The sequence below is a fragment of the Odocoileus virginianus genome, chromosome 16 (assembly GCF_023699985.2).
Source record: "Odocoileus virginianus isolate 20LAN1187 ecotype Illinois chromosome 16, Ovbor_1.2, whole genome shotgun sequence".
In the NCBI taxonomy this organism is placed as follows: Eukaryota; Metazoa; Chordata; class Mammalia; order Artiodactyla; family Cervidae; genus Odocoileus; species Odocoileus virginianus.
Window position 1 is genome coordinate 859,376 of NC_069689.1, and position 26,024 is coordinate 885,399.

At 58.4% G+C, this 26,024-nt stretch overlaps 2 protein-coding genes and 1 long non-coding RNA gene across 3 annotated transcripts; 2 read left to right on the top strand and 1 right to left on the bottom strand.

Annotated features, from left to right (window-relative positions):
* The first annotated feature begins 327 nt into the window (after positions 1 to 327).
* LOC139038646 (collagen alpha-1(I) chain-like) lies at positions 328 to 4,677 on the top strand. Its single transcript, XM_070477536.1, has 3 exons — positions 328 to 474; positions 3,415 to 4,490; positions 4,583 to 4,677. The coding sequence occupies exons 2-3, from the start codon at positions 3,533 to 3,535 to the stop codon at positions 4,675 to 4,677; spliced, it is 1,053 nt and encodes a 350-aa protein (XP_070333637.1). The 5' UTR covers positions 328 to 474; positions 3,415 to 3,532.
* Positions 1,586 to 8,962, bottom strand: LOC139038648 (uncharacterized). The gene is made up of 3 exons (XR_011491661.1): positions 8,095 to 8,962; positions 4,765 to 8,009; positions 1,586 to 1,865 (listed from the first exon to the last, which is right to left on the bottom strand). It is a non-coding gene; the product is annotated as an uncharacterized lncRNA (long non-coding RNA).
* Positions 4,294 to 22,699, top strand: CSK (C-terminal Src kinase). Its single transcript, XM_070477558.1, has 13 exons — positions 4,294 to 4,490; positions 17,534 to 17,613; positions 17,939 to 18,052; positions 18,156 to 18,268; positions 18,611 to 18,830; positions 19,604 to 19,697; positions 19,902 to 19,967; positions 20,051 to 20,150; positions 20,245 to 20,335; positions 20,788 to 20,861; positions 20,951 to 21,146; positions 21,253 to 21,339; positions 21,833 to 22,699. Exons 2-13 carry the CDS (start codon positions 17,599 to 17,601, stop codon positions 22,013 to 22,015), a joined length of 1,353 nt encoding a protein of 450 aa, XP_070333659.1. The 5' UTR covers positions 4,294 to 4,490; positions 17,534 to 17,598; the 3' UTR covers positions 22,016 to 22,699.
* Positions 22,700 to 26,024: the final 3,325 nt, after the last annotated feature.

Here is a 26,024-nt window from a genome sequence, read left to right on the forward strand (position 1 = left end):
CTCCTAAAGCAGGAGGGCCAGCCTCTGCAGAGCCACCCAGAGGTGCTGCCAGCAAGGGAAGCTGTTGTCAATGAGCTCAGCCTGAGCACCTGCTCTGCAGGAAGTCGAAGGGGACTTTGCTGGAAATCTGCCTTTAATCTTGGCTTCCTGTTTTCTGCCCTGGGGGACCGCCCAGACCTCTGAGTTTCAAACTATTTCACACCAGCTTCTCTAAACTGTCATCTCAAAGTAAAGAGGCTGGGGGAGGGGAGGAAGCAGGGTGGAGGGAGGAGAGGCCCTTCCTTTCCCAGGGGACCCCGGGGGCAGAGCTCATTCTACCCATAAATGTGCTTAAGCTCAGGACTTCTGGTGAGGAACCCAACTTTGCATTGAGCTAGTATGGTGGCCTTGTCATCAAACGCAGCCAGAAATCCTGAGCCCTGTTCCCCACATTCCGGGGTCTCCAGCCTGCCCTCTTTTCTCCATTTTCCCAAGGTAGGTACAAGTAACCCAGCCTGGCAAAGCTGGCACTTGAGCCTGCCTGGGAGGGAGGGGGCTCCTCCTTAATTTCCCCCCATCCTAAAACCCACAGATTCTTCTCTCATGAATTCCTTCCCTAGAGTCTGCTGAAAGGGGAGGCTGTCTGGTGCCCAAGGCTTTGGAGGTCCTCAGACTGGAACCCCAATACTGGGGGTCAGACTCTGGAAAAGCTCTTCAGGGTTGAGCCTCAGTGGCCTTGTCTTTAAAACATGGCTCCAAACACCAACTTGACATCTCCCCGTCTCACGGATGTCCTAACCTCAGCTTGTCCAAAATATAGCTCCTGAGCGCTACCCCCAGTCTGCCCCTCTCCCAGGTCCTCCTGACCTCGGCAAAGAGCACCAGCATTTCCCCATGTTCCAGCTGTACTTGATGATCAGGTCCATTTTCTCCTGGGGCCTCTGCTCCCCCCAAACAGCCCCATCACCAAAACTGCCACGTGGCTCTCCGTTGTCCACTGGGGCCCAGGCCCATCATCAATGGCCACACCATACAAAGCCTCTGCACTGGTCTCTTGACTTTTGCTCAGTCGTGTTACTCCCCTACTTTAAAATCTATCATTGGGTCCACATTGCTCATATAATAAAATCCAAACTCATGTAATAAAATCTTTTCCCCACAACACCCTACCAAATCAGGCCCCTTCTTCTCATACAACCCTCCCTCACTGGTCTTGTCACCTTGACCTTCTGGCTGTCCCTTAAGCTGTTGGACCCTCTATGTCTCTCCACCATCCCCAACCCACGTTCTCTCCTCCATCATTCATTGCCCTTAGGCAACAGTGTCAAATTATCCTGCTTATTTATTGATCCCACCAGGAAAGAGCCAAGGAGGCCTCCTCACCCCTTCAACTCCTGCATCCAGAAGGGTGCCAAGCACTTAGTAGGTGCTCAGTAATTATTTGAGTGAGGGAATGAATGAACGAATGCTGGTGAACTTGGACGTGAACTGGCTCCTCTGCCATAGGATAGCTCTGTGGGGCCCGTGCATGTATTGATTTGCCTTGTGGGTCAGGGTTCAGGGAAGTTAACAAATCTATTTCATTTCTGCTCTGAAGAGGTGGAGCCAGGGTGCAAATACAAGTTTATTTGACTCCAAAGTTCACACTCAGGCCACAGCAAACCCACGGGAAGAAGTCAAACTTGTCTGGGGGTAAAGGAAGACGGAGCGCTGACAAACTGGAATGAGGGATCCTCACAGCCCTTTCTCATTTTGCCAGCTGATCCAGTCGGGGGAGGGGAGATGTCAGGTTGACCCTTCCCGAAGCTTCTGCAGAGCTGCTGAAGTGCTTTCCTTTAGGCTGAGAGGCGGCCCCATCCGGTCCCACTTTATCATTCCATCTTGACCTCAGAGGAAAGAAAGGGAAACCAGCCAAATTGAGTGCCCTCCCCACCTCCCCCACCCCAAGGCCTTTATCTTGCTGAATCTGCACCATCTCTTTCTTTCTTTTTTTTTTTTTTTTTGCACCATCTCTTGCAAGAGAGGTGCATTTTGAACTTGATCTTATGGAGGAGGAAACTGAGCTCAGAGACTTTAAGTAACTAGACCAAGGTCACACACTAGGAAGTGGTTCAGCTGAGATTTAACTTTACCGTGAGAACACCAAATCCATGCTTTTTTCCTATTACACCACAGCTATCTCTAAGACTTACTGGACATCTCCTCAAAGGGCAGTGGTGTGACTACACTTACTTCCCTCCTTGCAGGGCTGGCTTCTTACTGGAAACTGGCCCAGGGGTGCATTGGGTCAGAGGGCCATCCTGTGGTTTGTCTGGGGAGGCACACCCAACTCAGCTCTTTGCAATGTACAACCACACTGTCTTCTCAGCTGGCTCTCCCACAAGACCCTTGACTGTCCCTCTCACTCCTGACTCCCTCACTTCTCTGGAATGTCACCTCCTGTATACCTCCTTTCCCCATCATAGAAGGACCTTCTCCTCTGCCCATCCAACCCTGAACCTTCTTTCAGGGCCCTGTCCTTAGGAACTGCCCTGCCTCCCACCTACACTGGAGTCTCTGGTCTCTCCTCCACCCCGACCGCCCCCCCCCCTCACCCCCAGCTCTACACTCCCCCCTCACACACACGCATGTACACACACACACACACACACACACACACACACACGCTCACTGTCTGCTCCTGAGCTCAGAGCCCATCACACCCTGTCCTTCATTAACAATAATACATAGGAAGAAGTGATAGCTAGCTAAGGGCTGACTAAGTGCCTGCCACTGCTCACTAAGCACTTTAGGCATATTAACTCATTTCCTCCCCCATGGAACCTTCAGAAGTTGGTGCTATTACTTTCCCCATTTGGTAAACTAGAGCTCCGAGGGGTTAAGTAACTTTCCCAGGGCCACAGAGTCACTGACAACTTCCTCATTGCCTCCAGGCTGAAAACAAAGTCCAAGAAAGTCCCGTAAGCCCTCTTGGATCTCTTTGTGCTCTGTGGCTTGAGGGGACCCCATCTCCCACGACTTTACAGGACCTGCCCTGCAAACTTGCAGCCACACTGAGCCACTTACACTTCCCAGAGCCGTCAGGGGGCTTCCCTGGTGGCTGAGACAGTCTCCTGCCATGCAGGAGACCCGGGTTCCATCCCTGGGCTGGGAAAATGCCCTGGAGGAGGGCACGGCAACCCCTCCCCAGCATCCTTGCCTGGAGACTCCCCACGGACAGAGGAGTCTGGTGGGCTACAGTCCAGGGTCGCAGAGAGCCGGACAAGACTGAGCAGGCACAGGGGTCAAGCGCTTTCACCTCTCCCGCCTTTGGCCACGCTTATTCCTTCCGCCTAAAGTCCCAGCTCTAGCAAGTCTCCCCGGTAGCCCTCCGGTCTTTCCTGCTTCCTGTGGGCCTTGTACACCACTTCTTCACTTTTATCAATTATTTCCTAGCGCTTGTCTGCTGGCCTGTCGGTGCTGGGAACTCCTTGACAGCCACCAAGCGGCCCTGCGGGCAGACTCCTGAACAGGGCCTGTCACATTGGCAGGGCCAGGAAATGCTTGTGAACGAATGAATGCTCCTGCGGGTGAGGGCCCCTGTGCACAAACAGACCCGAGGAGGGGGGCCGAGGCCTGGCCTCCGTCGCTTCTACACCGGGGAAGGCTTGGCTGTTGCTCCAAGGCGGGCGGGCCGGCCCTCCCCGAGGGACCTTCGGGAGCCTCCGCCGCGGGCGGGCAGGCGGGGGCAGGGCGCGCGCGCGGACACACCCCCCGCAGTGTCTCCGGCGCCCGGCAGGGGGCGCTGCTCCGTCGGCCCACGCCCCGCCGCGCGCCGGGCCGGCTCCCTCGCGCAGGCGCGGTGCCGCGGGCGGAGGATCCGGGCCGCGCTTCCTCTCGCCAGGCCTGCGAGCTTCCTCCCAGCGGAGCCCAGGGCGAGCCGAGCTTGGCCGCCGCTGTCGCCGCCGCCGCCGCGACCGCCGCCGCCCTCCCGCTCTCGCCCCACCCCGCACCCCGCGCGGAGATCTTGCTGGGGTGGGGTCCGAGCGGGGCGGTCTCCCGGCCGCGCCGCCGTCGGGGCCACCCCCCGGGCCAGCGGTCTCTCCCGCCCCAGCCAGCCTGTGGCCGCCGGAGCCTCCGGGGCGTGGAACGCGGGGACCTTCTGCGGCGCCTCGAACCAGCGTCCGGGGCCGCCCCGGGCAGCCGGCGCGACGTCCCCACATCGAACCTCGGTGGCGGCGTTTGGAAGCGGAACTCTGCCGGGGCCGCGCCGGCTACATTGTTTCCTCCCCCCGACTCCCTCCCGCCCCCTCTCCCCCGCCTTTCTTCCCTCCCCGACCCGGGCCGCGCGGCCATCCCCCTGCCTCTGTCTGGCCGTCCCTCCTCCCCCTTCTCTCGCACCCAGACCTCTTTGTACCTCACCACCCGGGGACCCCTGCGCCCCTCCCCTCCCCCCTGGCCGCATGGACCGTCCGGCAGGCCGCTGATGCTGCCCGCAGCGAGGTGGCCCGGACCGCAGTGCCCCGAGAGAGGTGAGTGCCTGACGGGCCGGGAGAGGAGGTGGGCGTCCGGGTGCTTCCCGGAGGGAGGCGGGCGGAGGTCGCTCGTCCCGCTTCTCTTGCAGCTGCCGTGCCGTCCACACCCATCCCCCACCTCCCTTACCGCGCCCCCCCCCCCCCCACCTCCTTCCCGGGTTCGAAATCTCCCGGGAGTCACTGACAGCCGGACTGGGAGGGGAGCGCACGAGGCAGGTACTGCCTTTCTAGCCCCACAGACTTGTCCCAGGCCACCCCGAGTCTGTCTTACCCGCACCCGTTTCGTGGGTGCTGACTGGAACCTGGAGGGAGGGGGTCAGCATGGACCAGGGCCCCCGGAGAATGGGCGGTTTGCCATTCCCTGCCCCGGGCCTCCCTGCAGATTCCTTGACCTGCCTGGTTCTGACCCCTCCCTCATTACCCCCGCGGAGGCCCTGTCCTCTCCAGGAAGCCCAGGGCCCAGCCACCTTCCTTGAGCTTGCCAGAGGTTGAGCCTGTCACCCTGAGCCTCCCAGAAGACCAAGCCTAAGCCAAGGGACCTCTGACCCTAGGGTGGGGAAACTGGGCAGGGCCTCTGTCCTGGGTGGAGGTGACACCGGGCATTATTAGGACCATGCCCCCACCTGCTGGCAGCCTTGTCAGCCCTCAGCCCATTCTCCCAGGCTCCTCAGGGCCCAGGCCAGGTGTCAGGAAGGGGCGTGTCCAGGCATCAGATTCTTGAAGCTTAACTAGGGGTTCTTCTCCCCTCCCTTTCTGTAGACCAGGGGACTGAGGCTTAAAGGGGGAAGTTACTGTCCCAGGCCTCTGGCAGAGTTAGGTTGTCTGTCTTTTCATTCCCCCCACTCTGCAGGGCTAGACTGCTATGGGTAGAGGGAAACGATACAGGTACCTTTATCCACAAGGGACATAAGCCCCCCAGCCTGGCCCATGGGACCTTGTGGGGTGAGCACGTGCTCCCCTACAGAGGTTCGGAGGGAAAGGAGAGTGCTTCCGGCCCCAGCTCTGCCTCCGTCTGGGCTCGGGCAGCATCGGCCCTATCTATGGGGTTTCCCCCTGCTGTCTGAGGCTGGGTCCCACTCATGGGATGTGGCGAGTGCGTGGGGGCACCCATGGGATGTACCCCTGCTTTTGAGCTCAAGCAGTCTGGTGGGCTCTCCTGACTCAGCCCTCCTGTACACCTTTGGCTCAGCTGGTGACTGGGATCTGGAGGGGAAAGTGAAAACCTTGTAGGGACCACGCTACGCCTTGGCATTGGAGCATTGTCAGAGTGGGGACACCCAGATGGTCTCTTCCAAGCTCCCCACACCATGATGGTCCCAGTGTCTTTCTTGGTAGGGGCCCCAGCAGGAACAAGGCAAAGGTGGCAGGTGGGAGATTGGGAGTGTGACAGGATCCTCTTGCTCCTAGAGGTGTGGGGGGGGTCCCCTGGAGTGTGTCTGGGGCCCCGGGGGCCACTGGCAGGTTTGTACTGCTCAGGCCTCTGCCCTTGACTGTTGTTTCCGGTTGCCCTGACAGGCACAGTGGAGGGTTCACAGATGTGGTGGGTCTGTGAGGCTCCCCTCACCCAGCCCTGACTTCCTTTCCAACCCGAGGGCCTAGGGCTGAAACCTGACCTGGTTGGACGCCTGTGAGCTGTCCGGTGCGGCCCAGGGTCCCCAGGCCCTCGAAGGAAGGGTCCGGCTTCAGGAAGCGTGTGTGCAGGGATTCACTTCTTCTCTGGCGAGCTTGCTGTCTTCCTCCCAGCTCTTCTGTCTGCATTGGACTTGGGACTGAGAAGGACCAGGAGAGGGCCTGCAGCATCACTGCAGAGGGTACCAGGCCCCTAGGGGTTGAACCATCACGGAGCAGACCAGAGTTCAGGCAGAAACAGAGGCCCAGGGCCCACAGTGTGACGTGACTGCCCCCACAAGCCTGATCGGCCAAGATGGCCGGGGTCTACTTCTGGGCTCCATCTTTGAGGGGTTTGAAGCCTTGGCTTCAAAAAAATACCCCAAAGATGCTTGATCTGTGAAAGAGGAGGTAGGGAAGGACCCTTCGTGTGTCTCAGGGGCTGTCCCAAATCAGAAAGGCCATCCCTTGATGTCCCAGACACCAGGACCAGAGCTAGGGGACAGTCAGGTCCCCAGAACGCAAAGCCTAAGTTCCTTACGAGAAAACTAAGTATGTAGGTGTGTAGTGTTAGGGTGCTTAATTTAGAAAGTAACAAAACAGCACTGCAGACCGTTTAGAAAACGAAAAACTCACCCACTGTTTCTTCCCCAGTGCCGTGGCTGTTAGTATCTTGGAGCTCCCAGCCAGCCTTTCCTGATCTTCTTTCCCTTTGTCGCTGTTGTGATTTGGGTGTATGTGCCTTCACACCTTTTTTCATTTAATACTGTATCTGGGCATTTTCTCACGTTGCTACGCAGTCTGTAACTTTGCCTCTGAAAAGCTGCAGAATATTCCGGACAGCTCTGCCATAGCGGCGATACTCCAACTGTCTCCCCAGGCTTGTGCACTGTTGTTACACGTCTGTCGCTGTTGTAACTGTTGTTACTACAGGCCCCCATAGCAGCCGAGGGTATTGGAGAGAGTAGGCAACTTGGCACCCAGCCAACAAGTGACTCTAGGCCCAGCTGTGCCATTGAGGCCAGGGTAGAGGGATCTTGGGCAGGTAATCCTTTGAGCCAGAGTTCCTTTATATACACAACAGCAATCCCTACTTCAGAGGGGCGGACACTGAACTAACTAACCCAGATACTGGAAGGTGCCTGGCACAGCCCCTGGCGCCCACTAGATGCTCTATAAGAAGGGTAGGTATTGTTGAGAGCATGCCCAAGGCTGGCTGCCTTGGCGAGTGCAGAAGACACCGGGGCCAGGGTTGACTGATGGCTCACCTAACCGAGGGTGGTCTCTGCCCTGGGAGCCCTTCTGAAACCCTGTGTCCAGAGACTGCTCTGGCCAGTGTCCTGTCACCCCTCTCTGCCTTCCACCTGCCCCATCACCATGTGGAAGATGGGCTGTGGTTTGGTTTCTGGGGCCTGGTCCGACCCCTTCTCCTTCTGTTCTTCCAGCATCAGAGCTGAATGAATGAGGCCTCTTCTCCGAGAGCCTGGCTGCCTCCTGTCCCCCAGCTTCAGCTACTTCCTAGGCCAACCCCACGTTTCCCCTGTAGAGACAGGGACCTACTCCCTGGGAAAACTGCATACTGGGCAAGGAACCCCAGGCATCCTGAGCCTCAAGCCAGGGACAGCCATGCCGGCCGCATCCTCCCGCCGAGCAGCCGAAGGCGGGAAGAAAGCCGGGGCCAGGGGCCACAGACTCCAGAGCCTCCCAGCTGGGAGTGGAAGGGAACATAGATGGTCCACAGATCACTGGGAAATCTCGTGTGTTGGCAGCCCTCTCTGTTGCAGGTGCTGCCCGGGTCTAACCTGAGTGTATACTGCTGTGACATCACTTGCTTCCTCTTGTTCTGCTTCTGTGGAGAACCGGAGGACGGGGGTGGGGGCGTGCCTTCCTAGTGCCACCGCAGGGACCCTAGGAGGAAACCAGTCTCAGATTGGCACTCCCGGGGCCTAGGAGACCGTAGCTCCAGATGACCCCAGTATGGCTCAGGACTGACCTAGGCAGAGGGTCCTTCCCGACGTGGCTCGTTCAATGCACAGGGTTCCCCGGCGCCTGACCTCAGGCTCCGGCCACCAGACTTTTGCCTTTGGAGTGTCCGCCTCCTGCCTGGTCTTGGCACAGGGGAAGTGGGCATTACAGCTGCCCTCCTGTCCCACAGCCCAGGCTAGGATGAGGTCACAGGGTGCGGTCCTCTCCAAGATGCTGGCCTGGCTGGGGTGAGCACTTCGGGTGTTTCTCAATGCCCCCCTTTCTTGGTTGGGGACAGGATGGGTGGAGGAGCAGGCCACCCCTCCATCCCAGGCAGGGAGCACTGCCTCCCCTCCTCCTCTCCTCTGGGTCCCTTCATCCAAAGGCTGGAAATAGAATCCGCTAAGTAATGATTAAAGTCAAATTCAGACCTAAAAATAAAGAGCTGGTGAGGAAGAGCTCGTGTGCTCCCTGCGTGGCTGAGGGGAGAAGCAGGCAGGCAAGGCTGGCTGCAGAGCGCCAAGCCCTGCTTCCCGGGAGAGGCCAGAGCCCCCTGCGGGACCAGGAGCACTCCACTACTTGGGGCAGGGTCCCTGGCTTCAGGCACACTGCAGACCATACCAGTCAGGGCCAGAGTGCCAGAACCAGGGAGAGAAATCCCATTTTTCCCATGGGCAAACTGAGGCCCAGCGGGGGCCAAGTGGTTTGTCCGGGAGCTCCCCTTGGCTCGCCCCGGGGCACGGGGCCCCGCGCAGCCCAGCTTGCCCTTCTGCCTGCTCAGTTTCTCTTCCTGGTTTTGAGGTCCTGTGATGAACGTGGCTTCTCATCACACACCAGCTCTGAACGCCTCGGTGGGGCTGGGCCTCCAACCGCAGCTTCCCTCCGCCCCCCCTCCCCTTCCGTGCCCTGGGCCTCCAGACGCAAAAGAGAGGCTGCCTGGCGCACCCCACCCCACCTCACCGGTCTGCTCTCCACATGATTGGAAGCCCTGCGGGTGGGTAAAGACCTGGGTGTCACCTGACACCTGCACCCCCTGGCTGCTGCTTCTCAGCCCAACCTCTGCTCCTCACCCAGGCCCGGACATCTGTGGCCGCCCCAGTGCTGGCCACGCCGCAGGGAAGCTGGAGGGGAGAGGGAACCCTCAGAGCCCCCTGCCGACCAGTAGAGGAGGCCAGACTCAGAGAGGAGTCAGCTGGGGGAGGCCTGTGGTTCCAACTTCCTGGCAGGGCTGGTGGGAGCTCAGAAGCTGGGGATCTGCGTAGGCTGGAACAGCCAGGAGGACTTCCTGGAGGGGCAGGGCCATGAAAATCAAGAAGCATTTGAGAAAGAGGTGGGTGGGGGCAGAGGTCCTTGGCCGGAGCGCTTACTCTCTGGGGCTGCTGACTTCTCTAGCTGCTGTGTGGCCCTGGACAAACTCTTGGCCTGTCTCTGCAAGGCAGGGTATGGCACAGATGTAACCCATGCTTCCCAGAACAGGAGGGCCGGCCGGTCTCCCCTCAGCTGCCCTCCCTCACCTGTCTGTCCAGGACGTCATCAGTCCTGCCCAAGGAGAGGGTGGAGGGTTTGCTGACCAAGTTCAGACAAGCCTGCGCTCAAACCCTCGCTCTCCCCCTTGGAAGCTGGGTGATCGTCCTCAGCTGGGCTCCTCCTCTGTCAAACAGATAACAGTAAAACCTCACAGGGGATTTTTGAGGATGAAGTAACTAAGGCAGGCTTGGGTCAGTAGGCTCTCGCTCGTGTGCTTTCATTTTTACTGTCCATCCCATGGGGGAGGGTGTTGGTAGCCCTTCTTCTCCCTCTGCTGGGTAGCATGGTTGTTATGTTCTCAGACGGGGAGACAGGAATCTGGGGTCAAAGTTCCAGAACACTCACCGGCCGCTGGGCCACAGTCTCCCCACCTGTAAGGTGACTAGGGGACTTTGGGGTGAGGGGCAAGGACAGTCTGGTTTTCAAGGGTTCGTTGGAGACCAGTGCTGAGAGGCTGTATGTAAATGTAGGCAAATGAAGATGCAAAGACCACAGGCTGTGCCGAGGGGTGTGGTGGACTGAGGCCTGGGTTAGGGCCCTGGGGAGCCCTGGAGTCCCCCTTGCCTGGTGCATGTAGGTAATTAGGCTCCTGAGCGGTAATTAGAAACCTTTCTGGGCCACGAGTGACAGCCTACAGCCACAGCAGTGCCGGTGGGGGGGTGGGGGGGAGGAGGCACCCCGTTAGGCTCCTCTCCTCCAGCCCCCGCCTCTCCCAACCGCTAGACAGGATTTCCGGTCCCACTGAGCCCCTGGGGGCAGGAAAAAGCCCATGCGTTGCTGTAGTTTGGTTTTTGACATTTTTCAGCCATTCATCTCACCCCTCCCCTTAGGACCGGGGTGCTGATGGCTGAGGGAGCCCCGGGGTGGGGGTGGACAGCACACACCAGAGGCAAAGTGAGTGGGACCCTCCCTCCAGTCCTCTCCTGACCCCCAGGGAGGTTCAGGCCTCTCCAGGGGTCTTGTGACCAGTTCTGCTGCTGCCCGGCCCTGAGACCTTTTGTGTAGTGGGTGTGCTGAGGGCTCTGGGACCACCCGGCGGCTTAGTGGGAACCAGCTCCCACCCCCCGCCCTGGTGTGTGGCCAGGAGCATCACAGCGCCGTCAGCCTGGGTGCCCCTTGCAAAGCCAGAGGCGGGGCTGATTGTCCAGCTGCCAGCCCAGCCCAGCTGCCAGCTGTGCCCCGCCCTCCTCAGGTGCACTGCCCTTTGGTGGGGTGGTGGGTGGGGAGTGGAGGGGTGTGCCCAGTCGGAAACAGTGTTGCTTGTGTCTGCCCCTTACCTGTCAGCAGCTTCCAGACTGCCTGGGTTCAGAGCCCCTGTAGGCCCCACCCTGAGCTTCCTCAGCCTCAGTTAACCCTCTGCGTACCACGCGGTTTGAAATCCGAATCCTGGCCTGATCTAGCATCTTCCACCTGAGATCCTCTCAGTTCCCGCTTCCCCCCTTCCCCAGGGGCCCCAACCCCTGTCTCTCTCGAGGCATCAGGCACACCTGGCCATCACCGGCCGACCACCTGGCAGCTCAACGAGCAGGGCTGGGCACCAGAGAGAGAAGCCAAGCAGCATTCTCGGGGCCCCAGGGGCAGGACCCTCCTGTCCATACTGACCCACCACACGTGGGGCTGGGCACGCAGGGAGGCTCTTGAAACAATGGCTCAAAGAACCAGAGGGTGAAGTAGACCGGCTTGTTGCCTCCAGGGGGCTGCCCCGGCCCCACAGAGGCTACAGCCGGGTCCTACGGCAGGACCAGAGTCTCTGGAGACCGTGGCCCCCGAGTCCCCCCCAGGTCTCCTGTGCACTTCCGTTTTCAGTGGGTATTTTTAGCTGGGTGTAAACAGTTACTGAAGGCTCCCACGCCCCACTGGGCAGTGGAGTTTTGGCGAGGAGGGCAGGGCAGGAGCCCCTTGACCTACTCTGGCCCTCAGCACGTGCTTGGCTCCGGGGTCTGCAGCTGCCCCAGAGCAGGAAGAGGGTAGTTTCTGGGCTTGCCCCTTCCCTGCCAGCCTGGGCTCCCGAGAAAGCCTGCCTGAGGCTGTGGCCACTGACCTCAGAGCTTGGGCACAATGCCCAGCCTGTTCCCGGGACCCCAGCACAAGGGCTCCCGAGAGCAGGGTTTGGGACAGGAAGTCGGAATGAAAGCCCCCTGTCCCCCAGCTCTGTGGGGTGGGGTGGCAGCTGCTGTCCCTTTGGGGTTAAATATAGTCCTTGTCGGTTATGGGACCACAGCGTGGTGCAGCCAGCCTAGCTTCCCCCTGTTGGTTGTTGGTTCATTCATTCATTCAGTGCTCACTCACTGACCAGCCGCTCTGGGCCTGGCCCCTGCTAGGACATGAGTCAGCCCAGCTTTACTCCTGCGGGGCTCCCAGGCCAAGGTCGGGGAGGTTCTCACTGGACCATGAGACGTGCATGAGAGGTTCTGGAGGCCCGGAGCAGCCAGCCACCATAGCCAGGTGACCATGGAAGACTCCTGGCATGAGTCAAGTTTCAAAAAGTTATTTATTTCCTTCCTGATCTTAATTTTTGCTCTTTTTCTTGTTGTTTAATTCACTAAGTCATGTCTGACTTTTTTTCGACCCCATGGACTGTAGTCCGCCAGGCTCCTTTGTTCATGGGATTTAGATTTCCCAGGCAAGAATACTGGAGTGGGTTGCCATTTCCTCCACCAGGGGATCTTCCCGACCCAGGGGTTGGACCATATCTCTTGTGTTTCCTGTACTGGCAGGTGGATTCTTTACCACTGAGCCACCTGGGAAACTCAAGTCTTAATTTTTAGGGGGGAGGTAATAGATACATGGGTTTCCCTTGTGGCTCAGCTGGTAAAGAATTCGCCTGCAATGCGGGAGACCTGGGTTCAATCCCTGGGTTCGGAAGATCCCCTGGAGAAGGGAAAGGCTACCCACTCCAGTATTCTGGCCTGGAGAATTCTGTGGGCTGTGTATCCACGGGGTTGCAAAGAGTCAAACAGGACAGACTGAGCGCCTTTCACTCACTCAATAGATACATGTTGTTAAAAAAACAATTTAAAGAACAGAACAGCAGATATACAATGAAAAGGAAGTTGCCCTGAACTTGATCCTCACTCCTCCTTCCCCCTCCCAGAGATAGATAATCTCTGTTATCAGCTTCTTTTGTCTTTTAGTGATAATCTGCATTTCTGAGGTTGGAGATGAAGGGTATATCCTTTGGAAAAACAAGAATTGTAATATACCATGGATGATATTCTGCACCTTGCTTTTTTTTTTTTTCCCCCAGTCTTTGAGTTTTTCAGACCTACCAAAAAGCTGAAATAATAGTATAATAAATACCCATATATGGACTTCCCTGGTGGCTCAGGTGGAAAAAGAATCTGCCTGCAGTGCAGGAGACCCAGGTTCAGTCCCTGGGTAGGGAAGATCCCCTGGAGGGTGTGGCAACCCACTCCAGTTTTCTTCCCTGGAGAATCCCATGGATAAAGGAGCCTGGCAGGCTACAGTTCATGGGGTCGCAGAGAATCAGACACAACTGAAGTGGCTTAGCACACACACATAAATACCCATGTATACTTTACCCAGATTCACCGGTTTTTAACATTTTGCCACATTTGCTTTATCTCTTCTTTTGTGTACTAGACATATGTGTATACTTTTTTTTTTGCCGATGTGAGTGTGAGTTTGCAGGCATCATACCTTCCTCTTCTAAGTACTTTAGCACAGATCTATTATATAATCACAGTACCATGATCACACAGTTAAGAAAATTAACATTAATTCCATCATATTATCTAACGTTTTCATTTTTCGAGGTTGTCCCCAAGTGAACTTTATAGCTATTTTTTTTCCTCTGATCCAGAATCTGATTCAGAATCACTCATTGAGCCTTGCTGTCGGGTGTCTTTTCTTTCTTTTTCAGCTTTATTGAGATATAATTGCTACTTAGTGTATGTGGATTTAAGTAGTGTGCAGTGTGAGGATTTGATACACATGCATATTATGACACGATTACCACAGTAAGGTCGCCTAACGCGTCCCTCACCTCCCATAATTACCATTTTGTTGTTGTGTCGTGTTTCTTTACTGTCCTGCCTAATCCAGAGCATTCCCTAGCCTGCGCTTGTTTGTTTCGTCTTTAATGACTTTGCCTCAAGCCAGGCTGGGTCTTTGGGCTCCCTGAGTGGAGTCGGGTTCAGCCGCCCTGCGCCCGTGGCACTGAGGATGTTGTGCCCTCCTCTGGGCAGGAGGCACTCTGTATGCCCCTCTCGTCATTGGTGCTGCTTAATTTGATCACTTGGTGAACAAGGCGTTGACCACATCTCACTGTGGGGCAAGTGCTGTTCTCTCTGGTTAATCTGGAGCGTGGTCCTCAAATGCCACGTCACTGTCCTGTACCCCTAGCAACATGTCCTTCATGACTTGAGCTGGTTATTTGCCATTTCTGCTTAGTCTGTCATGGCAAGGTTTCTGTTTCAACACCTTGAGGTCCGTCTTGGCCCCATTCAAGCTGCCCCTTTTCCCTTTTGGGGATACCTGGTCGTTTTATTTACTTGGTTCCTTATTAATGGACATAAAATTTGTCTCCCAGCCTCTTGCTACACCAAACAGTGCTGCAGGGACTGTCCTACTACATTTTTTATGGGCACCTGTGTAACCCCAAATGTTGAGTGGAAGCTCCTTGGGTAAAGAATGGGGAGGGGTGGAGAGGGAATGTCGAGACAGGGAGGCAGAGTCCTAGGAGCTGTAGGTGATAAAGGGATCTGGCTCATGTGCTGGAGAGCTAGTGAGTATCAGAAAGCTCAAGGGACTTCCCCAAGGTCACACAGCAAGTTGGTGACAGAGCAGGAACCGGACTGAGAGCCCATGACTCCCGGGACACTGTTCCTGCACTTCTTCCACAAAGCAACCTGAAACAAGGTTTGGATAACCCCGGCAGGGCCCCTCTGACCAAGGCCAGACTAGAGGCCACAGTTTTTAGTGGCCCCTCTCAGCCGCTGACTCTTGGCCTCTGACCTGGAGGGGGATAGCCCATCTGGACCCTCAGGGCCCTAAGGACAGGGCCGTCCTGGCCTCATGACTTGGCCAGGGAGGAGCCATCAGAAAGTATCTGCAGCTCCCGCCAGCAGGATTTCTGTGTGCAGAAAGCAGGCTTCAGAGCAGCCCTGGAAGCTGCAAGACTGTCACCAGTCCATTGTACAGATGGGAAAACTGAGTCCTGAAGCCGTAGCCAGTAGAGCAAGGGGAAGGCTAGCTCATAACTCTCCTTTTCTGATCTGTCCTCTCCAAACCCAGACCCTCGAGGAATCCCCCTGACCTCTCTGGGCTCTCCCCTCCCCTGAGCACTGCTCACTTCTCCCTCTTCCCTTGCACTCTCTTCTCCAGGCCAGGGTGGGCCCAGCCTGCCGGCAGTCCTGTAAACATGTGCGGGCACATTAGGCAGAGGCACCAGGCGTGGGGGTGGGATGGCCTGCTGGCTCAGGCCTCTGACTCCTGTGTGAGGCCGGATGCTCACTGGAGGTGTAGCCTCAGGTAAGGCCACTTGCCTCTTGGCCTAGCTCGGCACCCTCACCTGTAAAATGGGAATAACAATAGCCTCTCTCTTAGTTATTGGAGGATTTGATGAGCCATAATGTGCCATGGACAGCCTGGCAAGGAGTAAGTGCTCAGCCAACATGGCCTATTATTATTTTTATTATTATCCTCAAGTCGGTGGGGAGGCGGCAGCGGCAGCTGCAGGCCGGGGAGAGAGTGTTTGCAAACTGACAGCTGAGAGGGTGACTAACGGTGCCTCAGCCTCCGCCCTCCGTGGAGGGAGGGGGAGACGTGGGGGTGCAGAGAGCTGGCAGAGCCCCTCTGCAGAAGGGCTTGCAGGTTGAGGACCCAACCAACCACAGAGCGACCCCTATTCAAGTTCCAGACCATCACCCCTAACTAGTGGTGTGCCTTAGGGCAAGTTGTTGCAACCTCCTGAGCCTCGGTTTCCATTTCTATGAAATGGGGGCAAGAGGAGCTCGTGGCTCCCACAGGTGGTTCTCGGGAGCTGGAATTTGCTTCCTATACTCATGGTGGCTCCGTCGGGTCAGTGTGTGTGTGTCTAGGGGGATCTGGTCTCCCTGCCCAGATGGCAGAGGCTGCCGCACTGGCCTTGGGACAGGAAGCACTGTGTGTTCCGGGAGGAAGGGAAGCCCTTCATCCCCAGGGGCAGGGGGTTGATGCTAGACACTTCCAAGTCTGGGGGCTCATTCCACTCCCTCCATAGCCTGCTTGCGGGGTGTCCCTGTCCCGCCTTCAGAGTGTGAGATCGGAGGATCAGAAGGGTTGAGTGTCTTGCCCGTTGTGTACTGTCAGAGCCCGCTCTGCCTGACCCTAGCCCCAGGAGCAGGGCCTGGAAGCAGTGGTGGTGGTTCCCCCTGGCTCCTTCTGGTTGCCCAGACCACACGCCCCCCCTGCTCAGGCCCCAGGTCCCATGGCCCTCGGAAGCCAAGCTTGTCTCTTCCCCTGGCATTTGAAGCCCCACATCCCTGTAGGGTCTGTGTCCTCCCGTGAGCCCAGTACTCACCGTCCTCTGCAGTGGATGACGGGGCTCTCAGACCATAGGATCTGTTGCCCACCCTCCCTCAGCATGGGCTTCCAGCCAGAGTGCCCCTGTCTTCCCAAGCCCTGCAACCTTCCAGGCTCATCTCGAGCACTCCCTCCTCCAGGAGGCCCACCTAAGCGCTACAGTCCTCACTCCTTTCACACCCCGAGGCACTTGCATTTAAACGTTATCTTCCACTGCTTGTGCATGTCAGCCAGGCCCCAGACCTTGTCCATCATATGAATGAGCCTGGGAACAAGGCACGTGGAAGAGTTTCTCTTCTGGCATACCATAGGCATGGGAGAGTCACTGGCCCTGTCTAAGCCTCAGATTCCTCATCTGTCAGCAAAGAACAGTAGTCCCATCCCTCTGCTTCCTGAGACAGGTCCACGGCGGCTCTGGGCTGTGTGTAGGAAAATGATGGTTGTAGAGGGTGTGCTGAGCTGGGGCCACAGAGAGTATGTGTGCAGGACGAGGCTGATTTGCTGCTCTGGGGCATCAGGTTGGCTGGGGTAGCTTTCTTGGTGGAGTCCACTGTATTGAAGTCAGCGTGTACACCAGAAAGTACACCCATCACAGGGTACAGCTCGCTGAGTTGCCAGAGTTGAACTTGCCCCCTTCCAGTCAGCTAGCTGCCTCCTCCGAGGGCTCCATCCTGCACTAGGAATCCCCCGATTCTGAACCTGATACAAGTGGGATCACATGGCGTGTGTGCTTCCTGCCTGGCATCTTGGTTAGCATGACGCCTAGAGACGCGTCAGTGTTGGTTCATGGTGGTAGTTCATTCACGTGTGCTGCTGTCGGTGTTCTGCGAGCATACCCAGCTTATCTGTCTCACTCCCGGTGAGCATCTGGGCGGTCCCCAGTGTGCACTTTTCAGACCTGGCTACCGCGCGCTCTCCTGGGCCTGTCTCAGCAGCACCTGCCCTGTCATCTCTCGGGTGTGCAGGAAGTGAGGTGGCCAGGCCATGGAGCTGGCTTACATTTGACCTCAGAGATACTGCCTGGGCGAGTTTTCATAGGTGACAGAACTAAGAAACCCGCAGAGGACTAGTGACTTCCCCCAAATCCCAAGCACCTTTGTCTCACAGCCGTCCTCAGTGAACACCCACAGTGGTCCCTCCCAGACCATGTAGCTAACATCCCGCCGTGGGGCTGGTAGGGCAGGTGCTGCTCACCGGCGATGATCTGTGGCTCTGTCGGTTATTCTGTGGGCTGCAAGGCCACAGTGGGCTCGGCGTTGGGGGTCCTCAGCCCTCCTCCCCTGCCCAGTGCCCCCAGACTGGAAAGGGCAGCCCTTGCCCCAGACCCCAGCTCAGAAGCCTCTGGCATCTCTTCACATTGCTATGGGGAGGGAGCAGGATCTCAGCTTCCCCTCAGTCCCCTCTTCTCCCCGCAGCTCTCATGGTACCAAGTGACAGGTGGGCCTTCCTGTGACACGGGGACGCCAGATCTTCTGAGAAGATGTCGGCAATTCAGGTACTACAGGGATGGGGGTCTGGCGTGGTGGGGGTCCCCACGCCACACCATAGGGTGCTGAGAGGAGAGGGAGTGAGAGTGCGGGTCGATGTGCTCCCCTTCTCCCCAGCCCTGGCCCTCAGCAAAGTAGAATTCAGATGGAGGCACTCAAGATGGGAGCCCAGGGGGTGAAACTCAGCTGGCAGGCACCCAGCACTCTTTGGAGGAGGGGCACCTCACCCAGGCTCATAGAGGCTAGGCGAGAGGCTGTGACCTTGCAGGCGTGCAGGCAGGTGGGTGGGGGTTGCCCTGGGCTGCAACCGCCCACCTGTCGCCTGCCCTGCAGGCCGCCTGGCCATCCGGTACAGAATGTATTGCCAAGTACAACTTTCACGGCACTGCTGAGCAAGACCTTCCTTTCTGCAAAGGAGACGTGCTCACCATTGTGGCTGTCACCAAGGTAACCAGGGACCTCACACCCCCACCCACCACCCACCTCTGGGTTTTGGCTCCTCTGCAGGGGTGGGTGAGCCTGAGAAGTGTCTGGGCTCCCCTCTCCCCAGGACCCCAACTGGTACAAAGCCAAGAACAAGGTGGGCCGTGAGGGCATCATCCCAGCCAACTATGTCCAGAAGCGGGAGGGTGTGAAGGCAGGCACCAAGCTCAGCCTCATGCCGTGAGTACCTCCGAGGAGCGGTCCTCCAGTCTGGGACGGAGGAGGACGGGAGCCCTGAGTCCCCTGGAAGAGAGTCAGGAAAGCAGGGAGGCAGGAGTAAGAGCTAGGATGTCCGTGAGGGCCTCTTGAGACAAGAAGGGCGTGGGTGCGGACCTCTCGAGACAAGAAGGGCGTGGGTGCAGACCTCAGAGGAGATGAAGGGCGGAAAGCAGAGGATGAGGGCCTCAGCGCCTGTCCAAGCCACGAACCCTGGGGAGGCGCCAGCCAGAGGGAGGGCCTCTGGGAAGTGGAGCCCGGCACTGCCCTTGGGCTGCCACGACCCCAGGCCTGGCCTCCCTGCAGCTGGTTCCACGGCAAGATCACGCGGGAGCAGGCAGAGCGGCTCCTATGCCCACCAGAGACGGGTCTGTTCCTGGTGCGGGAGAGCACCAACTACCCCGGGGACTACACGCTGTGCGTGAGCTGTGACGGCAAGGTGGAGCACTACCGCATCATGTACCACGCCAGCAAGCTCAGCATCGATGAAGAGGTCTACTTTGAGAACCTCATGCAGCTGGTGGAGGTGAGCAGGGCCCCTGGGCCGGCTGGGTTCTGGCTGCAGCCCCACCGCCACTGGCGGGGTGACCTTGGGCAGGTCCCGCGGCCTCGGCGAGCCTGCCTTTCCCCTGCCTCCGTAGAGCCCCTGTTGTGTGCCAGGGTTGACCTCTGACTCCACAATGCCTCCACATGGAGATGGCAACCCAGTATGTAGGCCAGGAAACAAAGGTTCAGAGCAGTTAAGGGGCCTGCTGCAGGTCACACTGCTGTGAATTGGAGGTGCCAGGACTAGATCTGAGTCTTCTGATCCCAGAGCTAGCTTCCTTTCAGCCACTCAACTGTGCCCAACCATGTGTGTATAAGCATGTCCCCTCGAGCTCCACCTTGGTGGTCCCTGTTTCCGGCAGTTCCCAAGGCCGGCTCTGCCCCAGGCAGCCTTCAGATGCCTCCTGCACCCACCCTCAGCACTGTCCCCCGGCTGGCCTGACTTGGGGCAGGGATCCTCTGCACACCTGGCTAGAGGCTGGTATTACACTGAGTCAGGGCTGCTGGTGAGGCCAAGTGATAGCAACAGCCGGTGTCCGTCCAGCACCTGGGGTGTGGGGTGGCGTGGGAGACAGGCTGTGTGTCTGGGCCCCCCTAACCCTGCTAGAAATGGGGCACCCTCCCTACCCAAAGCAACTCTTGACTGGGTGGGACTGGCCTCTGCTGCCCTCTGGTGGTCAGATCAGGGTGGTGCAGGGGAGCCACTGGTGGTGCACAGGGGCGGGTCCTGATGGGCTGCCCTGTGCCCTGCAGCACTACACCTCAGATGCAGACGGACTCTGTACTCGCCTCATCAAGCCAAAGGTCATGGAGGGCACTGTGGCCGCCCAGGATGAGTTCTTCCGCAGTGAGTGCCACCCCCGCCCCTCTGTTACCCACCCGCCTCCTCCCCAACCCAGGCTTCCCGGCACAACCCCCATCCCGGAGGCTCTGGAGACCTCCAGGGAACCCACATGTCATAGTCCAGCCTGCTTCTGCTGCGACCCCCGCTCTGACTTAACCCCGCCCCGTCCCTGACAACCGCCTCCTGCCCCCGTCACCTCCTACCCAGGCGGCTGGGCGCTGAACATGAAGGACCTGAAGCTGCTGCAGACCATAGGGAAGGGGGAGTTTGGAGGTGAGCCAGAGAGGGTGGGAGCCCTGGGAGGGGCTGGTGACTGTGGGGAGTCCAGGGAACAAGCCCCAGCTGTCTTCCCCCAGACGTGATGCTGGGTGACTACCGAGGGAACAAAGTTGCTGTCAAGTGCATTAAGAACGATGCCACTGCACAGGCCTTCCTGGCTGAAGCCTCTGTCATGACGTGAGTTGGGGCAGAGGGTGGGTGGGGAGGTCGCCCCGGAGCCGGGAGCTGATGGGGAGGCTTGGCAGGCTCTGACCACCCTGTCCCACCCCAGGCAACTCCGGCATAGCAACCTGGTACAGCTTCTGGGCGTGATCGTAGAGGAGAAGGGCGGGCTGTACATCGTTACTGAGTACATGGCCAAGGTGTGTGCCTGCCCCAAGCCCCCCGCCATACCCCTGGGCCCCTGCTCCCTCAGTCCCTGCTCTCCAACTGAGCTTTGAAGTCACTGGCGCTTGCTTTTGTCCTGGCTCATCATTTATTCATTGGAGGTGACCAATGGAATGACCATTCCAGGTGACCTTGGAAACGTTGTGTCACGTCGCCAAACCTCAGGTCCTCATCAGTGAAGGGAGGTAGTAACAGTTTACCTCAGAGGTTTATGAGAATTAAGAGACAGTGCATGAGAATTGCTGAGTGCAGTGTCCAGCGTGTAGGACCTGATATTCTTTCAGAAGTGATGTCCTGACCTTTCCCCTGCCCCTTCCGTCTCCTCACACCTCCCTTGAGTGTCGCCATTTACCCAGCCCCAAGCCCCCTGAGGTCTGGAGGGCAAGTCTAACCTATGGGGCCTGTTGGTCTGTCTGTCCTGCCCCAGGGGAGTCTAGTGGATTACCTGCGGTCGCGGGGTCGCTCGGTGCTGGGCGGAGACTGTCTCCTCAAGTTCTCACTGTGAGTGAAGCAACCCTGACTGGGGGTGGGGGGCGTTGCCCTGCTACGGGACCCCTGTCTGAGGGGACGTGTGGACGGCTCACCCCCAGAGACGTCTGCGAGGCCATGGAATACCTGGAGGGCAACAACTTTGTGCACCGGGACCTGGCTGCCCGCAACGTGCTGGTGTCCGAGGACAACGTGGCCAAGGTCAGCGACTTCGGCCTCACCAAGGAGGCCTCGAGCACCCAGGACACGGGCAAGCTGCCGGTCAAGTGGACAGCCCCCGAGGCCCTAAGAGAGAAGGTGGGCGGGCTTCTCCTCCGGAACTGAGCAGTGGTGGGTGGGGTTCCTGGTCACCCCCACCCCCAGTTCCCAGGATCTGACACTGCTTCTCCCATCCACATGGCAGAAATTCTCCACCAAGTCTGATGTGTGGAGTTTCGGGATCCTTCTCTGGGAAATCTACTCTTTTGGGCGAGTGCCTTATCCAAGAATTGTGAGTGTGGGCGCTGGGGCTGAGACGGGGGCTTGGAGAAAGGGGAAGGTGGCGGCGGGGGGCCTCACTGGGCCCTGCCTCCCCCATCTGAGGCCTGGAAGCTGCAGACCTGCCCTGGGGTCCTCACAGGCGGCCCCGGGACCTGGATCTGAGACAGAACCAGGAGTGTCGTGGAGGGGGTTGCTGAGTCGGGGCCCCTCAGGGCCAGGCCCCGCACCGACTCACCCCGCCCCACCCCCGCACCGACTCACCCCGCCCCCCCCCACCGACTCACCCCACCCCACCCCCGCACCGACTCACCCCGCCCCCCCCCACCGACTCACCCCGCCCCCCCCACCGACTCACCCCACCCCACCCCCGCACCGACTCACCCCACCCCACCCCCGCACCGACTCACCCCGCCCCGCCCCCGCACCGACTCACCCCGCCCCGCCCCCGCACCGACTCACCCCGCCCCGCCCCCGCACCGACTCACCCCGCCCCGCCCCCGCAGCCCCTGAAGGACGTCGTCCCGCGGGTGGAGAAGGGCTACAAGATGGACGCCCCCGACGGCTGCCCGCCTGCCGTCTACGAAGTCATGAAGAACTGCTGGCACCTGGACGCCGCCACGCGGCCCTCCTTCCTGCAGCTCCGCGAGCAGCTCGAGCACATCAAGACCCACGAGCTGCACCTGTGACTGCCGGCCTCGCCCAGGCCGAGGGCCTGTGGGGACTGAACCCGGAGAGACTGCGGACCTCGTGCCCCGCTCGCTGGGCCCAAACCCGAACTGAGCCCAGCAGGAGGCCAGTGGGTCTCTTTCCTGTCCCAGCCCACACCCCCTCTGGCCCCCGGAGACCCCGCCTAGGCCTGGCACCTTCTTCCATGGACCCACCTCTGGGGCTTTGGGAGCCCGGCCCACGGGCCCGGATGGGAGGAGGCTGAAGAGCTGGGGGGTAGATGCCCTGCCGTGGTCAGGCTCCCCCTGGCCTCCCATCTCTCGCTTTCCTAGAGTTTTATTCCTTTCCTTTTTTTGAGATCTTTTTTTTTCCGTGTGTTTATTTTTTATTATTTTTCAAGATAAGGAGAAAGAAAGTACCCAGCAAATGGGCATTTTACAAGAAGTACGAATCTTATTTTCCTGTCCTGCCCACGAGGGTTGGGGAGACCAGGCCCCTCTCTAGGGACCCATCGCCCCGGCCCTGTTCCCCACCCCGTGTCCCGTGTCCATGTCGCCTCGGTCGCCCCGTGTCTGCGCTTGACCATGTTGCACTGTTTGCATGCGCCCGAGGCAGACGTCTGTCAGGGGCTTGGAGTCCGTGTGCCGCTGCCGCCCACCCACTTGCCTTGTGAGATGGAATCGTAATAAACCACTCCATGAGGACGCCGCTGCCCGGTCTCGGCGCTTCATCCGCCGAGCCTGCCTGTCCCACCCAGCCCCCCATCCCCGTGCCATCTTGTCCATCCCCCTGTCTCTTGTGAGTGAGGCTGTGCTTGCCCTGTGAGGGGGGATGGGGTGGGGAGCACTGCGGGAAGATGTAGCTGCCGCCTTGTGTCAGCTGCACGAGCAAGTGTCCTGTGTCTGTCATGAGGGAGTTCTCACCACCCGCCTCCCCCAGCATCCCACCGCCGGGCAGGCCTGGCCCCGGGGCCGTCCTGGGCTTGGGTCCCGCCTGCCGGCATCCCAGCTGCCTCTCCTGCCATGTTGTTCAGGCCCACAGCACAGGGGGCGCTGGAGCGCAGATGTGGGAGAAAGCCAGGCGTGACGCACTGGACATGGGCTCCCCTCGGTAGGAGGCAGGATAGCCATCTCATGTCGATGAGAGGTGACCGTGACGGGGAGGCTCTGAGCTGCTGGCCGTTCTCACAGCTCCCCTGAGATGGGGCATTGCTGACCCCGCCCCACGTGTGCCCAGCCCCGTGGGGCACAGGTGGAGAAGGCAGACTGCCCTGAGTTCCGCGGGGCCAGTGGTCAGTGCAGGACCTCTGAGGGTTCACTTCCTTCACTGAGACAGGCAGCTGGTGGCGTGTCCCCTTGTCCTTGCGGCTCTGACCTGTCCTCTCCCAGCCTGCAGGACCTGAAATCCAGGCCGTTCTGACTGTACAGGACGCCTCGGGTCTGCTCCCTAGCCCACTATGGTCCGACCCCATCACCTCCTGCAGCTCAGTGCTGCCGCCTCTTCACCTCCCCGAGTTCGTTCTCTCAGCACACAGCCAGATGCATTTTGTTAAAACCAGACCATTCATTCAACACACAGTTGGATCCCTGCTGTGTGGCGGGACTAGGGTTCAGCAGCGAGCAAAACAGACCCTGTGGAGTTGACAGTTGGGAAGACAATCACATAGACAAACTGATGAGTGCTATGAAAGAAACGTGTAACATGGGAATCAGACCTTATGTGTAGATCAGGGAGGGCTTCCCAGAAGAGGCAGCACATAAGCTGAGATCAAAAGGATGAATGAGAGGGTAAGGGGGTGGGTAGCAGCATTCCGAGAGGGAGGAGCCAGCAGATTCGCTGCTTCTCTGAAGACACAGGAGAGGGAAAGTCTGCTGTAGGGGTTAGCTGCAAGGTCACTGGTGACTTTAGCAAGACTCAAAACCTTGGTGGGGGTGGATTCTGGATCATGATCACAATGGCTAGAGGAGGTGCAAGGACTGCAGGAAGGTAGACAGTCTGGAGGAATCCAGCTGTAATGAAGAAAGGATTTTTAAGGCAGTAGAGGCTTAAGCAAATCTGACTGCTGAAGGGAAGGACATTTACCTCAGGATCATGTCCACATACTCTGAGAGGGAGGTGGACAGTAGAGAGGGGAGGGCATGGTAGTGATTCCCAATGGAAGCTTGCCAAGGGTGAGGTTGGTAGCTGGAATCCAGAGCATGAGGGGCAGTGGGTCTGCGATGGGAGAGGGACCGTCGTGGTGAGACTCCGAGGAGAGGGTACCATGCAGTGACGCTCTGGTAGACGGCTTAGCAGGTCTAGGGCAGGGGTCAGGGGTAGGGGCTCCGACCTAGAGTGTGCTGGTATCCACTCTGTGCCCAATACCAGGATGGGCTTCATGCTCCCAACCTGACTTCACTGAAAGCAGGGATCTGGGTGCCTTTTGATGATCAGCCCTCACTAACTGATCTAGAAGCCAGCTGAGGTTCAGAAACCTCCAAAGATGCCCATGGCGATGGGGTAACAAGAGGGGCCAAGCAGGCGACATAATGGAGAATTGTAACAAGTGAGAGTGAAGGGGTAAGGTCCAGCTGCTGGGGCCCTGTGGGAATGCAGGCACAGGGGACAGATATTCCACCTGGTGGCCTGAGCCCCAGTCCTTCATTACTTCACTCCCTTCACAGTTTTTAATTTCCCCCCTTTCTTCTCTCTCATCCTTTGACTGTGCTCTCATGGACCTGGGGAAACCTGCTCAGAACTCAGTTCAGTACCCAGAAATCTGGTGGGTGTTGCCACTGCCACCCAGGCCAGGGAGGCAGGGACAGAGGGAGCTTCTCAGACAGTGGGGACCACTGGGGACAGAGAGGGCGGGTAATGCTGCCAAAGGAAGGGCTCTGCCTGGACAAAGGCAGTGAGGTGAGAGGCAGTTGAGAGGCTCAAGTGTGGCCAGGGCTAAGGGGCCAAGGGATGCAATTTGGGAGCAAATGAGGCTAAAGAGAAAGCAGGGCCTAGACCCCACCTGGCTTTGCAGGCTCCATGAGGAGTATAACTTTATGCAAACATGACCAAGATCAACAGAAGGATTGGGGGCAGAGTTTGGCCAGGTCTGCATTTTAGAGAGATGATTCTGGCTGCAGTCTGGCTAGAGTGAATGGGGACAGGGAGATGGTGGGAAGGCTGACAGGCCAGGCGGGAGGTGACTGATGGAGGCCTGGGTAGGGGGACCTGGTAGGAGGTGGAGAGGAAGATGAACGCAGCTGGTGTTTTACTGAGCTGAGTTCTGCCTGTCCTTGTTCTAATGGATGCATTATCTCATCTAACCCTCCAAACAACTCTTGGAGAGAAACACTATTATTATCTCCAGTTTATAGATAAGGTACATGAGGCTTGGAGAGATTAAAGCATCAGGTAACAGTTTGAGGGTGGCAGGAGCAATTGAAGAGCTTGCTGATGGCTGAGGAGAGGAAGGGGCTGTGGAAGGGCCCTGGGGACACTCCAGCCTCTGGCTTGGCAAGGTGGGTGGTGCCACCCATGACACCCCAGCCCTGGAGGAGTATGTGCTGGGGGTTGGAGAAGAGTTTGGTTTGGACCTGTGGCCTGGGAGCCTTTGTGACATCCAAGCAGAAAGGTCCCCTCCAGAGTTAAATGTTTGTTTGGACCAGGAAAAGTGGCTAAAAGCAGAGATTTGGGGGTCGTGGGCACAGAGATGGTGCTTGAAGCCGTGGGTGCAGACGAGCTTGGCCAGGTAGCATGTGGAGCCTTTGGAGAGATGGGAGAGGCCAGAGAGGGACAAGAGTGACCAAGAAGCAATTCCTGGGGTGGCCAGGGACAGCAGAGAGGCAGGTGAGCCCTGGGGCAGGGTTTCTTAGACCAGGGGGAACGGAGGGGTGTCCACAGCATTTCACATTGCAGAGACCATGTTGAGCAGTGTCCACTAGGCACAGAGAATGGGCATTGTCAGGCCTTGCTGGAACAGTTTTCATGGGGTGCAGGGGTGGGGAGGGCAGGAGCTGGAAGGACTTAGGGGGTGGCAAGGAAGCAGGGCTGAAG

Excerpts from the sequence above, each read along its gene's own strand:
- CSK (XM_070477558.1), top strand. Across the intron at positions 18,831-19,603 it reads ACCTCATGCAGCTGGTGGAG|CACTACACCTCAGATGCAGA; the intron begins GTGAGCAGGGCC and ends TGTGCCCTGCAG. Across the intron at positions 19,698-19,901 it reads CCAGGATGAGTTCTTCCGCA|GCGGCTGGGCGCTGAACATG; the intron begins GTGAGTGCCACC and ends CCTCCTACCCAG.
- LOC139038646 (XM_070477536.1), top strand. The coding sequence starts at position 3,533 with ATGAATGCTCCTGCGGGTGAGGGCCCCTGTGCACAAACAGACCCGAGG. Across the intron at positions 4,491-4,582 it reads ACCGCAGTGCCCCGAGAGAG|CTGCCGTGCCGTCCACACCC; the intron begins GTGAGTGCCTGA and ends CTTCTCTTGCAG.